The sequence below is a fragment of the Drosophila subpulchrella genome, unplaced genomic scaffold (assembly GCF_014743375.2).
Source record: "Drosophila subpulchrella strain 33 F10 #4 breed RU33 unplaced genomic scaffold, RU_Dsub_v1.1 Primary Assembly Seq106, whole genome shotgun sequence".
Lineage (NCBI taxonomy): Eukaryota > Metazoa > Arthropoda > Insecta > Diptera > Drosophilidae > Drosophila > Drosophila subpulchrella.
The window spans coordinates 170,000-182,280 of record NW_023665448.1 but is presented as its reverse complement, the minus strand read 5'-3'; the positions used below and the strand labels follow the sequence as shown (position 1 = coordinate 182,280).

Genomic DNA, 12,281 nt, shown 5'->3' with positions numbered 1-12,281 from the left:
ACGTCCTCGATAGCCGGTCCGAGGTAGAGTAGCCGTCCCCTGGCCCACCAGGTGCCTCCAACTCCTCAGGAAGCACCTGCTCGGCTGGGTTGCCGGCAGAGCTTCCCGCGGCGTTGGAGTCGCCCTTGTAGATCTTTATGTGGATTGCACTAAACCCGAAGTTCAGCACTCCTCGAGCAGTCTCGATTGGAGCAACTGACTCCTTGGTTAGGACCAACACCGCCTGGTTGACATCCCCTTCATGCCCCTCCACCTTGACGACTTGCCAATCCTTCGTGGGGAGGTGCGGGTTGCATTCTTGCAACATGAAGAGGATGTCCTCCGGCGCCTTGATCGCTGCTGGGAGCCAAATCCGAGCTCGGGGCCTACTGGGGACATGACACCAGTCTAGTGCGACAATGTTCGCCCCTTCGTAGACCTCACCGAGCTTGCTCGTCGCCTGTTTGTATAGGTCAGCCGACCGCTGACTGTCGCAGGCCACCACCTTGAAAGGTAGGACTCCACTGCCTTCCACTTGTTCCTGGGAATCCTGCCCTTCGGATTGCCCTTGTCTGGATTTTGTATCTCTTCGCTGATGGTCCGGGTAGATCGAGGGATCGCTGCCTTTTGCCTGAGCTTCATCTTGGGTGGGCTTATTCTGCCCGTAATTAGGAAGCACCTTCCTTGCCTATTCCACCTTCTTTAGCCAATCAGGCGAAGGTGTGGCAACGGTGCTCCTAGTGTGTGAGCGCAGAGTCTGGGCGGCAGTCCACCTTTCTGCGTATGTGTATTTGTTTGCTCCAGCGGGTGGCCCGAGCGCCTTGGCAGTGCCTACCGCTGCTTTAGGCGCAGAAGCGCCCGTGGCGGAACGGTTCGCGGCTGGCTTTCTGCCACCCGTCATCCCCAGTTTGGGATGCGGCCCTTTCAGGACCGTCTGGTGCGGATTTTGGAACTAGTGTTCGGCATTTCCGTGGGTTTTTGAAGAGTTTCCGTCTCTATTTTTAGTAAATTAACTAGATCAACATTATAAAGAAATTTCATACTCATCATATCGTCAATTTTTTGTTCCATACTTTTCAAGGTTTCCGCTGTTGTTTCCCCTGTTGTAATATCAATTATTCCGAACGTGCGATCCATTTTGTAGCTCTGTAAATGAAATCCAATTAATACAAAATAGTACTTATAAATAAAAAAATGTTGTGTTTTCCATTTTATAAATAAAGCCATCGGCAACGTTCTCAATAGTTACGATTATTTAAATCAGTTCAATAAGCACAGGTGCAGGTAAACAAAGGACCGTGTGTGGGTGTTGGGTGTGTATTGTTTTTTCATTAAGGAACTTACTTAAGAAGTGCAGGTAGACAATTGGCCGTTTATTAGGTATTATGGACATTTGTTTTTCCAGTAAGGTACTTAGTGAAGAAATGCTGGTAGATTGGGTAGAAATTAAAGGGCTCAATTGAAAAAAATTGCTTCGTATTGGTCGGTTACCTGTTTATTCCCCTATATAATCCTGTAATTCCGCACACATTAATCAGTTGTGATATACCAATCATTGAGTGAAAAAAAGATGAAGTGAATTATTTAAAATGAGTAACTTTTCGAAGAGAACCCTAAACAGCAAGGCGCAAAGGAGGCAGGTGGAATTAGCTCGGTCTATAAATTCTGCAGATCCACCAAATATATAACATAATTTTGAAGTTGAAGACGAGGATTTTAGTTGTGAAACCCCAGACCCCAGATCTCTGAAAAGATAATTTAATTTGCTAAATACTCTTCATACAGTAAAATTGTCTGAATATAATAGATTTAGAGTTATGATAAAAAGTTATTTTTTAAAACCACTTTTTGACTATTTTCTCAAAATTGAGTCGAACGATTTATTTTTTAATTTTAAATCATATAGCCCTTGAAATTTGTGAGGATGCGTGAAACACACCCTCCACATTTCGCCACTTTTATTCTTTCCGCCACGAAGGCATACAATTGGATATTACGGCACGACGGCCATTTATTTATAAGTTATAAGCATAAGTTAGCCATAAGTCGTTACGCCACGAAGGCAATTTATTTAAGTTCAAACTAGAAGCTAAGCTTATCAGATTTAAATATCGCGCGCACCAGGGCTGGAAAACCACCCAGTGTTGGTCAACCGAGGGCCAACAGCTGATAGTGCCGATAGCGATAGGCGGAGGATCGATAAGAAACTGTGTTGGGAAACGAAAAAACCCGGAAAACCGAGCTCACATGCGGCCGCAAGGGCGGAAGCTCGCTCTCATTCCCGAATGGCAGAAAAGGCGACCAGACCTAGGAGCGGACTTTAACCCGGAGTGGCACAGCGGCACGAGCGTCGGCACGCCGGATCCAAGGAGTAAGTGGAACACAGACAATAGAGATCAGACTGAGTGCGAGTAGGGGACTAGGAAAATAACTTGTGAAACTAGCGAATAATAAAGATAAAAGAGAATGAAGAAGTATGTGTCCGCGTGAATTTGTACATTTTTCGGGAACCCACGTGCAGTGATTTGTGCCGGTCGGGAATCTTGTTGCATTAGAGAAGCTTGCTCGGTGCAAACGACCACCCGATCGCCCACAAGGAGCATAGGAAAGGATCGCCTCTGGCCACCCTCTCCTGGGAACCCCGCCCCAAATACGGTTTAGGTAGTCGCGAGCCACGTGCAGTGATCTGTGCCGGTCGGGAATCGTGTTGAGCCAGAGACGACTACTCAGTGCAAACGACCACTCGATCGACCACAGGAAGCACAGGGAAGGGTCGCCTCCGGCCATCCTCCCCTCGGATCCCTACCCCCTACCCCAGTAGCTTGTGAGTCGCACATCCAGGGGGAACGGCCACGCCGTTCAGCTTTGTTGGTATTTTTTCTATCCGGGATCGGCCCCGCCGTTCGGTTTTGTTGGTATTTTCTCAGGGATCGGCCACGCTGCTCGTTTCGCTAGTATTTTCGCCGGGCGCAGCCCCGCCCTCCACTATACCTTTCGGGTGCCGTGTTGCGCTAGAGCCGCTTACTCGGTGCAACGCGGATACTCTGGCCTCTTTTCCCCGCAAATCCCCGCGGCAACTCCCCGTCCAGTTTCGTTCCTATATTTTTCTACAAATTTAACTGTAGAGGACCCTGGCTGGACTGAGTTTTATCCCAGCCCATGAAAAAGGTCTTTACAGTTTGGCGCCCGAACAGGGACTAATAAGGACGACTAGATATCCTTCAGGAGAGTTGGGTTTTTACCACCAACCGCATGGCCTAAAGACCCATGTCCAGTAGACGAGATTTAGAGAAAGATAGGAGACCGCAGGAATAGTTAGAGTAGGGGATCCCGTAACGCTGCGCCCGCCAACGCCAACCCACTCCCGGAGCGCCACGTAGCCAAGTGGCCTCCCACGAAGCCGTCAAGCGCATACCGCGCGCCGAGCAGCGCCCACAGAGCGGCCCAGCAGCGCCCAACGAGCGCCCAGCGAGCGGCGTCAGTGCACCACCAGCGGCACCCACGTGTTTATCAGGAGCGCCCAACGATCATCGCCGCCGCTCACCAGCCGCGCTCACCGAGCGCCATCAGGAGCGCCAATCAGCCGCGCCCACAGAGCGCAAAACCGTGCCATCAACAGTACCAACGGCACCCACAGCAGTGTCAACCGAGCTCCATCAGGAGCGCCAGCCTCAGCAGCGCCCACCGAGCGGCTTCCGCGCCCTCAGTAGCGTTCAGCGCCCATCAGCAGCGCCCATCGAGCGGCGTTAGTGCCCAACAGGCGCCCTCAGCAGCGCCAACCGAGCGCCAATCACCGCGCCCACAGCAGCGCCCAGCCGCGCCCTCAGCAGCGCCAACCGCGCCGGATACGTGGTCACTAGCCACGCTACGAGCGCCACCAGGAGCGCGCAACGAGCGGCCACCGCGCCCTCAGCAACGTCCACCGCGCCGCCAGCAGCGCCGTCCACGGGGCAACGGGAGCGCCAGCCGCAACCACATCGGTCAGCCACTGCCGCACGTCAGCAGTACCTGCCGTGCGCCCCTGGTAGCGCCCAGCGCCCAGTCACGCCACTAGGAGCGCTCACTGAGTGATCCCCAGCAGAGCCATCGGCAGCGCCACCGCGCGTATGCCCAGTGACTCGGGAAAGAAAACGTCAGAGGACGCAGACGAACTACGACCACGATTGGCATCCTTTATCGGAGGAGGAGACCACAGCCCGGCTCTACGAGAGCGCTTTGCCGCATTGGAGGCAATATACCCGGAAGCACCCACCCCGAGGACGTCCACCAGTCGGGCCACCTCATCGATGCCCGGAATCGAGGATCACACGTTTTCCGTGCCCTGCTTAGGGAACCTACGGAAAAGCCCTGGACGGGAGATACCGGCCGCCAACCCAGCCGCCCTGGAAAGTGAGCGTCTAAGAGCAGGTCCAAGGGCTTTCTACTGGAGTCTGACCATGATCCATTTGCGTTCTGAAGATAACCCAAAGGCGCGGCTGTCTTAGAGAGTATTTTCCAGAGCCTTGCGGCATCAGTTTTTTTTCTATAACAGAGCAGAAGGTCTGCCATGCAGTTCGTTCGGCTCTTCTAATGGCCTTTTTGTACGAGGCTAGTTCATGCTTGTAGTTCTGCCAGTTAGTCTCCTCATTTCCCACCTTTGCTCTGTTAAACAGGCATCTGCAGTTGGTTCTGAGGATTGATAGTTGTTGGGTCCACCAGGGGGGTTTTTTCCTTCCCCTTGGTTTCCCTGTAGGGCATGCAACTTTGAAGGCAGTGTTGCATGCTTCTGTGAATTTATCTACTGTTCTGTCAAGCTCCTGTGTCTGTAATGCTTTCTGGCGGTTCCATGGGGAGGATATTCGTCAGAACTTCTTTGTACCTGCGCCAGTCGGCTCGTCTGGGGCTAGCGAAACTGACCGGCAAGGGCGAATCAAGGGACAACATTGATTCTATGATTCTATGGTCTGAAAAAGAGTGCTCGTCAGAGACTGCCCAGTTTTTGACTGCGCCTACGAGTGAGTCTGATACCAATGTTAGATCTATGATCGTTTGGCAAGTTTAAGTTATGAAGGTAGGGACATTGCCCTTATTGCATAAGAATAGGTTCGAATTTACAATTTACATTTACGATGGGCGTTGGCGTCTCAGCCTATTACCAAACCTTTCCTGGGCTTTTCGCATTCCTCTGCCAGTCCCCTGACCAGCGCATCTGGGCGGTTTTCCTTCTCAAATGCCAAGTAGGCCGATAGTATTAGAGGTTTACGCCGATGGTTTCAGCAGCGACGGCGGCGTAGAGTTCTAAATTACCCAGCGGCGGCGGCGTAGCCGTTAGAAAGAACCGGCGGCGGCGGCGGGTACGCCGCCGGTGAAATTGTCGGCGGCTGGCGGCGTAAGCATTTAATAAACTGATTTTTTTTTCCTTTTATTAATAAGTGAGTCAAGCGAAATAACAAATTAAACTAAAACTAAATAAGAGTCTTTTCTTGACTTGATAATTAATAAGTAAGTTAAGCGAAATAACAAATTAAACTGAAATTATTGACTTCATAATTAATAAGTAAGTAAAGCGAAATAACAACTTAAACTAAAATTAAAACAAAATAACAGTCTTTTCTTGATTTGACAGTTTTGAGATTCATTGAAATTGATTGAAATTGAAATTCATTGTCTTAGAATATGATTGAATTTTAGCACTGAAACAATTTAAAAAATATAATTTTGAACTTGAAATAATAAATTTAATTGTTACCATGAAATGATTGTTGTTTCGTCTTCTTTTTTCTGTTCATCCAAACACAATTTGCAAAAAACCTTGTCTTCTTCGATGAACTTGTTTTCTTCTTTAAGCCTAGTACTCACATCGACGAAAACCGCGAGCTAACCATAGGAGTGAGCGAGAGGCAAAAAGGCGGCTAAAGGTTTTCGTCGGGTCTGTTTTTCAGCGCGGTACTCAGATGAGCTAAGGAAATACCAGAAAAAATACCAGATTTCGCGAGTGAATTATCGATGAACGCCGTTAGCCGCGGCCCAAAGAATAAGAAATTTAATCTTTGGCGGTGTTCGTGCAGAAGCGGTGGGGAATTTAAAAATTAAAAATGGAAGAAAAACCCCAAAAACGGTTAAAGAAGGTCAGTGCAGATGAAAAAGGACGCCTAATCCAAGCTGTTGCGCATTATTGTGGGATTTGACCGACAGGATGCAATACCACAACGGGGGCAAATCCGCAGAATAGTTGAAGTGCTGGAGGAGATCCACTAGAGAATCCCAGTGGGAAGGAACATGCCGAGTGGGACTTCGCTCTCTACATGGACATCCTGCTGGGCGTGTCCTGGCAAGGAAAGTAAGATCTATCCAAAATAATTTGGTTGCGTTTTACTAATAGAAGTATCTTTTCAGCAGAACTACCAGTAACATGATCTCCGAAGACCTCTCCATTAGGACTCCGTACACCATAACCACCATCTACTTGGCAGCTTAAGCGGAGCTGGAGGACGCGCTGCCTTCTACAGGGAGGAGGAAAATAGGGCGCCCGCTAAGGAACAGTTGGAGAAGCCATGTCCAGCCACTGCCAGGATGCTGGGCGACTTCCTGCAGCCTCAGCGGATCAACCCTGTTCCCAATCCGGCTCCCATTTCCTCAAGGTCCAATATGCCTATTGGGACTCGGAGCTGGACTGCGGTGGCGCGGGAAAGATGGCGAAGCATCCGTGGGGCGAAAAGGAAGCTTTAAACAACTATTTTACATAAATAAAAACATTCGTTGAACATTCCATCTATTTTTAATTTAATTTCTTTGTGTACCAGCAGACTCCTCCTTTTTAAATTTCTCCAATTGTTTTGTTTTCCGTTTGGCAACAAACCCAGCTGCTTGTCAGTAAGACCATGCTACATGCATTGCGGGTGAACTTTGAAAACTTCGGTCACACTACAAAGAATAAGATTTTTCGACTAGTGAAACTCTTAGCCGATCTGAGTACTAGGCTTTAGCTTGCAAGACACCAAAAAACTCCCACACTTTACTTTTACGACTTGCGTTGCGCTGTAGTTCAATTGAATACATGTTCAATGCCTTATCCATCTGTTTGTTGGGATATTTAATTCTTATACATAATTCTTAATCCAAATATAACACTGTAAAACTTACTTCGTGAAATTAATTACGCACTCAGCTGTTAAATGTTTTAGAGATGGGACACATGTAAGGAGATGGGAGATGAGACATTTAATCGATAACTGAAAGCGATTATTGTCGAAAAATTTTGTAGGATATATTAATAATAACCTTTTTTATTTATAAAATGAATAAAAATTTGTATGACGCCGAACGCCGCCGCCGCCGCCGCCGCGCCGGTTTTTACGTGACTCGGCGGCGGCGCGTCAAAAAAGCAAAAAATCGGCGGCGGCGGCGGCGTGGCTCGGCGGCGTATATGTCTAGATAGTATCCTTATAGAGCCGCTTTGCAGCTCCAGGCTTACTGCGGTGTTATCTCCGTTGCTGTAATTGCGAAGCAGAAACTTACTAAGATGCCTTTTGGCTAATATGCAGGTTCGAATTTTACCTTCTTTGGGGTCAAGCAAAAGCTTGTATTCCTTTGTTCCTAGTCCAGCAACCTTCTCTCCCACTACCCAAGGTTCCTGTACTGGGACTAGGTCGGCTCCGCCTTCGGTCAGCCGATGCAAAAGTGCAGCAGACGCTGCTTTACTGTGGTGCAGGTTTATTTGTAGAAGTCTTATTGACATCTACAGCTGCAACCTTCACCACAGTGACGGCGGCCTCCTCTGTGTCGCTGAGGTCTACGTCCTCGATAGCCGGTCCGAGGTAGAGTAGCCGTCCCCTGGCCCACCAGGTGCCTCCAACTCCTCAGGAAGCACCTGCTCGGCTGGGTTGCCGGCAGAGCTTCCCGCGGCGTTGGAGTCGCCCTTGTAGATCTTTATGTGGATTGCACTAAACCCGAAGTTCAGCACTCCTCGAGCAGTCTCGATTGGAGCAACTGACTCCTTGGTTAGGACCAACACCGCCTGGTTGACATCCCCTTCATGCCCCTCCACCTTGACGACTTGCCAATCCTTCGTGGGGAGGTGCGGGTTGCATTCTTGCAACATGAAGAGGATGTCCTCCGGCGCCTTGATCGCTGCTGGGAGCCAAATCCTAGCTCGGGGCCTACTGGGGACATGACACCAGTCTAGTGCGACAATGTTCGCCCCTTCGTAGACCTCACCGAGCTTGCTCGTCGCCTGTTTGTATAGGTCAGCCGACCGCTGACTGTCGCAGGCCACCACCTTGAAAGGTAGGACTCCACTGCCTTCCACTTGTTCCTGGGAATCCTGCCCTTCGGATTGCCCTTGTCTGGATTTTGTATCTCTTCGCTGATGGTCCGGGTAGATCGAGGGATCGCTGCCTTTTGCCTGAGCTTCATCTTGGGTGGGCTTATTCTGCCCGTAATTAGGAAGCACCTTCCTTGCCTATTCCACCTTCTTTAGCCAATCAGGCGAAGGTGTGGCAACGGTGCTCCTAGTGTGTGAGCGCAGAGTCTGGGCGGCAGTCCACCTTTCTGCGTATGTGTATTTGTTTGCTCCAGCGGGTGGCCCGAGCGCCTTGGCAGTGCCTACCGCTGCTTTAGGCGCAGAAGCGCCCGTGGCGGAACGGTTCGCGGCTGGCTTTCTGCCACCCGTCATCCCCAGTTTGGGATGCGGCCCTTTCAGGACCGTCTGGTGCGGATTTTGGAACTAGTGTTCGGCATTTCCGTGGGTTTTTGAAGAGTTTCCGTCTCTATTTTTAGTAAATTAACTAGATCAACATTATAAAGAAATTTCATACTCATCATATCGTCAATTTTTTGTTCCATACTTTTCAAGGTTTCCGCTGTTGTTTCCCCTGTTGTAATATCAATTATTTCGAACGTGCGATCCATTTTGTAGCTCTGTAAATGAAATCCAATTAATACAAAATAGTACTTATAAATAAAAAAATGTTGTGTTTTCCATTTTATAAATAAAGCCATCGGCAACGTTCTCAATAGTTACGATTATTTAAATCAGTTCAATAAGCACAGGTGCAGGTAAACAAAGGACCGTGTGTGGGTGTTGGGTGTGTATTGTTTTTTCATTAAGGAACTTACTTAAGAAGTGCAGGTAGACAATTGGCCGTTTATTAGGTATTATGGACATTTGTTTTTCCAGTAAGGTACTTAGTGAAGAAATGCTGGTAGATTGGGTAGAAATTAAAGGGCTCAATTGAAAAAAATTGCTTCGTATTGGTCGGTTACCTGTTTATTCCCCTATATAATCCTGTAATTCCGCACACATTAATCAGTTGTGATATACCAATCATTGAGTGAAAAAAAGATGAAGTGAATTATTTAAAATGAGTAACTTTTCGAAGAGAACCCTAAACAGCAAGGCGCAAAGGAGGCAGGTGGAATTAGCTCGGTCTATAAATTCTGCAGATCCACCAAATATATAACATAATTTTGAAGTTGAAGACGAGGATTTTAGTTGTGAAACCCCAGACCCCAGATCTCTGAAAAGATAATTTAATTTGCTAAATACTCTTCATACAGTAAAATTGTCTGAATATAATAGATTTAGAGTTATGATAAAAAGTTATTTTTTAAAACCACTTTTTGACTATTTTCTCAAAATTGAGTCGAACGATTTATTTTTTAATTTTAAATCATATAGCCCTTGAAATTTGTGAGGATGCGTGAAACACACCCTCCACATTTCGCCACTTTTATTCTTTCCGCCACGAAGGCATACTATTGGATATTACGGCACGACGGCCATTTATTTATAAGTTATAAGCATAAGTTAGCCATAAGTCGTTACGCCACGAAGGCAATTTATTTAAGTTCAAACTAGAAGCTAAGCTTATCAGATTTAAATATCGCGCGCACCAGGGCTGGAAAACCACCCAGTGTTGGTCAACCGAGGGCCAACAGCTGATAGTGCCGATAGCGATAGGCGGAGGATCGATAAGAAACTGTGTTGGGAAACGAAAAAACCCGGAAAACCGAGCTCACATGCGGCCGCAAGGGCGGAAGCTCGCTCTCATTCCCGAATGGCAGAAAAGGCGACCAGCGGACTTCAACCCGGAGTGGCACAGCGGCACGAGCGTCGGCACGCCGGATCCAAGGAGTAAGTGGAACACAGACAATAGAGATCAGACTGAGTGCGAGTAGGGGACTAGGAAAATAACTTGTGAAACTAGCGAATAATAAAGATAAAAGAGAATGAAGAAGTATGTGTCCGCGTGAATTTGTACATTTTTCGGGAACCCACGTGCAGTGATTTGTGCCGGTCGGGAATCTTGTTGCATTAGAGAAGCTTGCTCGGTGCAAACGACCACCCGATCGCCCACAAGGAGCATAGGAAAGGATCGCCTCTGGCCACCCTCTCCTGGGAACCCCGCCCCAAATACGGTTTAGGTAGTCGCGAGCCACGTGCAGTGATCTGTGCCGGTCGGGAATCGTGTTGAGCCAGAGACGACTACTCAGTGCAAACGACCACTCGATCGACCACAGGAAGCACAGGGAAGGGTCGCCTCCGGCCATCCTCCCCTCGGATCCCTACCCCCTACCCCATTAGCTTGTGAGTCGCACATCCAGGGGGAACGGCCACGCCGTTCAGCTTTGTTGGTATTTTTTCTATCCGGGATCGGCCCCGCCGTTCGGTTTTGTTGGTATTTTCTCAGGGATCGGCCACGCTGCTCGTTTCGCTAGTATTTTCGCCGGGAGCAGCCCCGCCCTCCACTATACCTTTCGGGTGCCGTGTTGCGCTAGAGCCGCTTACTCGGTGCAACGCGGATACTCTGGCCTCTTTTCCCCGCAAATCCCCGCGGCAACTCCCCGTCCAGTTTCGTTCCTATATTTTTCTACAAATTTAACTGTAGAGGACCCTGGCTGGACCGAGTTTTATCCCAGCCCATGAAAAAGGTCTTTACAGTTTGGCGCCCGAACAGGGACTAATAAGGACGACTAGATATCCTTCAGGAGAGTTGGGTTTTTACCACCAACCGCATGGCCTAAAGACCCATGTCCAGTAGACGAGATTTAGAGAAAGATAGGAGACCGCAGGAATAGTTAGAGTAGGGGATCCCGTAACGCTGCGCCCGCCAACGCCAACCCACTCCCGGAGCGCCACGTAGCCAAGTGGCCTCCCACGAAGCCGTCAAGCGCATACCGCGCCCCGAGCAGCGCCCACAGAGCGGCCCAGCAGCGCCCAACGAGCGCCCAGCGAGCGGCGTCAGTGCACCACCAGCGGCACCCACGTGTTTATCAGGAGCGCCCAACGATCATCGCCGCCGCTCACCAGCCGCGCTCACCGAGCGCCATCAGGAGCGCCAATCAGCCGCGCCCACAGAGCGCAAAACCGTGCCATCAACAGTACCAACGGCACCCACAGCAGTGTCAACCGAGCTCCATCAGGAGCGCCAGCCTCAGCAGCGCCCACCGAGCGGCTTCCGCGCCCTCAGTAGCGTTCAGCGCCCATCAGCAGCGCCCATCGAGCGGCGTTAGTGCCCAACAGGCGCCCTCAGCAGCGCCAACCGAGCGCCAATCACCGCGCCCACAGCAGCGCCCAGCCGCGCCCTCAGCAGCGCCAACCGCGCCGGATACGTGGTCACTAGCCACGCTACGAGCGCCACCAGGAGCGCGCAACGAGCGGCCACCGCGCCCTCAGCAACGTCCACCGCGCCGCCAGCAGCGCCGTCCACGGGGCAACGGGAGCGCCAGCCGCAACCACATCGGTCAGCCACTGCCGCACGTCAGCAGTACCTGCCGTGCGCCCCTGGTAGCGCCCAGCGCCCAGTCACGCCACTAGGAGCGCTCACTGAGTGATCCCCAGCAGAGCCATCGGCAGCGCCACCGCGCGTATGCCCAGTGACTCGGGAAAGAAAACGTCAGAGGACGCAGACGAACTACGACCACGATTGGCATCCTTTATCGGAGGAGGAGACCACAGCCCGGCTCTACGAGAGCGCTTTGCCGCATTGGAGGCAATATACCCGGAAGCACCCACCCCGAGGACGTCCACCAGTCGGGCCACCTCATCGATGCCCGGAATCGAGAATCACACGTTTTCCGTGCCCTGCTTAGGGAACCTACGGAAAAGCCCTGGACGGGAGATACCGGCCGCCAACCCAGCCGCCCATCTTCCGCACAGCCCCATATCCTCGGCCGTGTTCGCCGAGTAACTGCGAGGATGGGGCGTACTTTTTGACGGACAGTCAGACCCCGTTCATTTTATAGAACGCATCGAGGAAGGTGCCACTGCCTACAATGTGAGAACGAGTGACATACCGAGGGCCGTCATTGGACTTTTCTCA

General features: G+C 50.3%; 1 protein-coding gene across 1 annotated transcript; it reads left to right on the top strand.

Annotated features, from left to right (window-relative positions):
- The first annotated feature begins 10,016 nt into the window (after window positions 1-10,016).
- Window positions 10,017-11,793, top strand: LOC119558503 (mucin-1-like). Its single transcript, XM_037872008.1, has 3 exons — window positions 10,017-10,093; window positions 11,103-11,467; window positions 11,528-11,793. The coding sequence occupies exons 1-3, from the start codon at window positions 10,017-10,019 to the stop codon at window positions 11,791-11,793; spliced, it is 708 nt and encodes a 235-aa protein (XP_037727936.1).
- The last annotated feature ends 488 nt before the right edge of the window (window positions 11,794-12,281 follow it).

What these genes read in the sequence shown, in the direction of transcription:
- LOC119558503 (XM_037872008.1), top strand. Translation starts at nt 10,017, where the DNA reads ATGGCAGAAAAGGCGACCAGCGGACTTCAACCCGGAGTGGCACAGCGG. An exon ending in CGGCACGCCGGATCCAAGGA is followed by an intron (nt 10,094 to 11,102) that starts GTAAGTGGAACA and finishes AGCGCCACGTAG; the next exon opens with CCAAGTGGCCTCCCACGAAG. An exon ending in AGCAGCGCCCATCGAGCGGC is followed by an intron (nt 11,468 to 11,527) that starts GTTAGTGCCCAA and finishes CCGCGCCCACAG; the next exon opens with CAGCGCCCAGCCGCGCCCTC.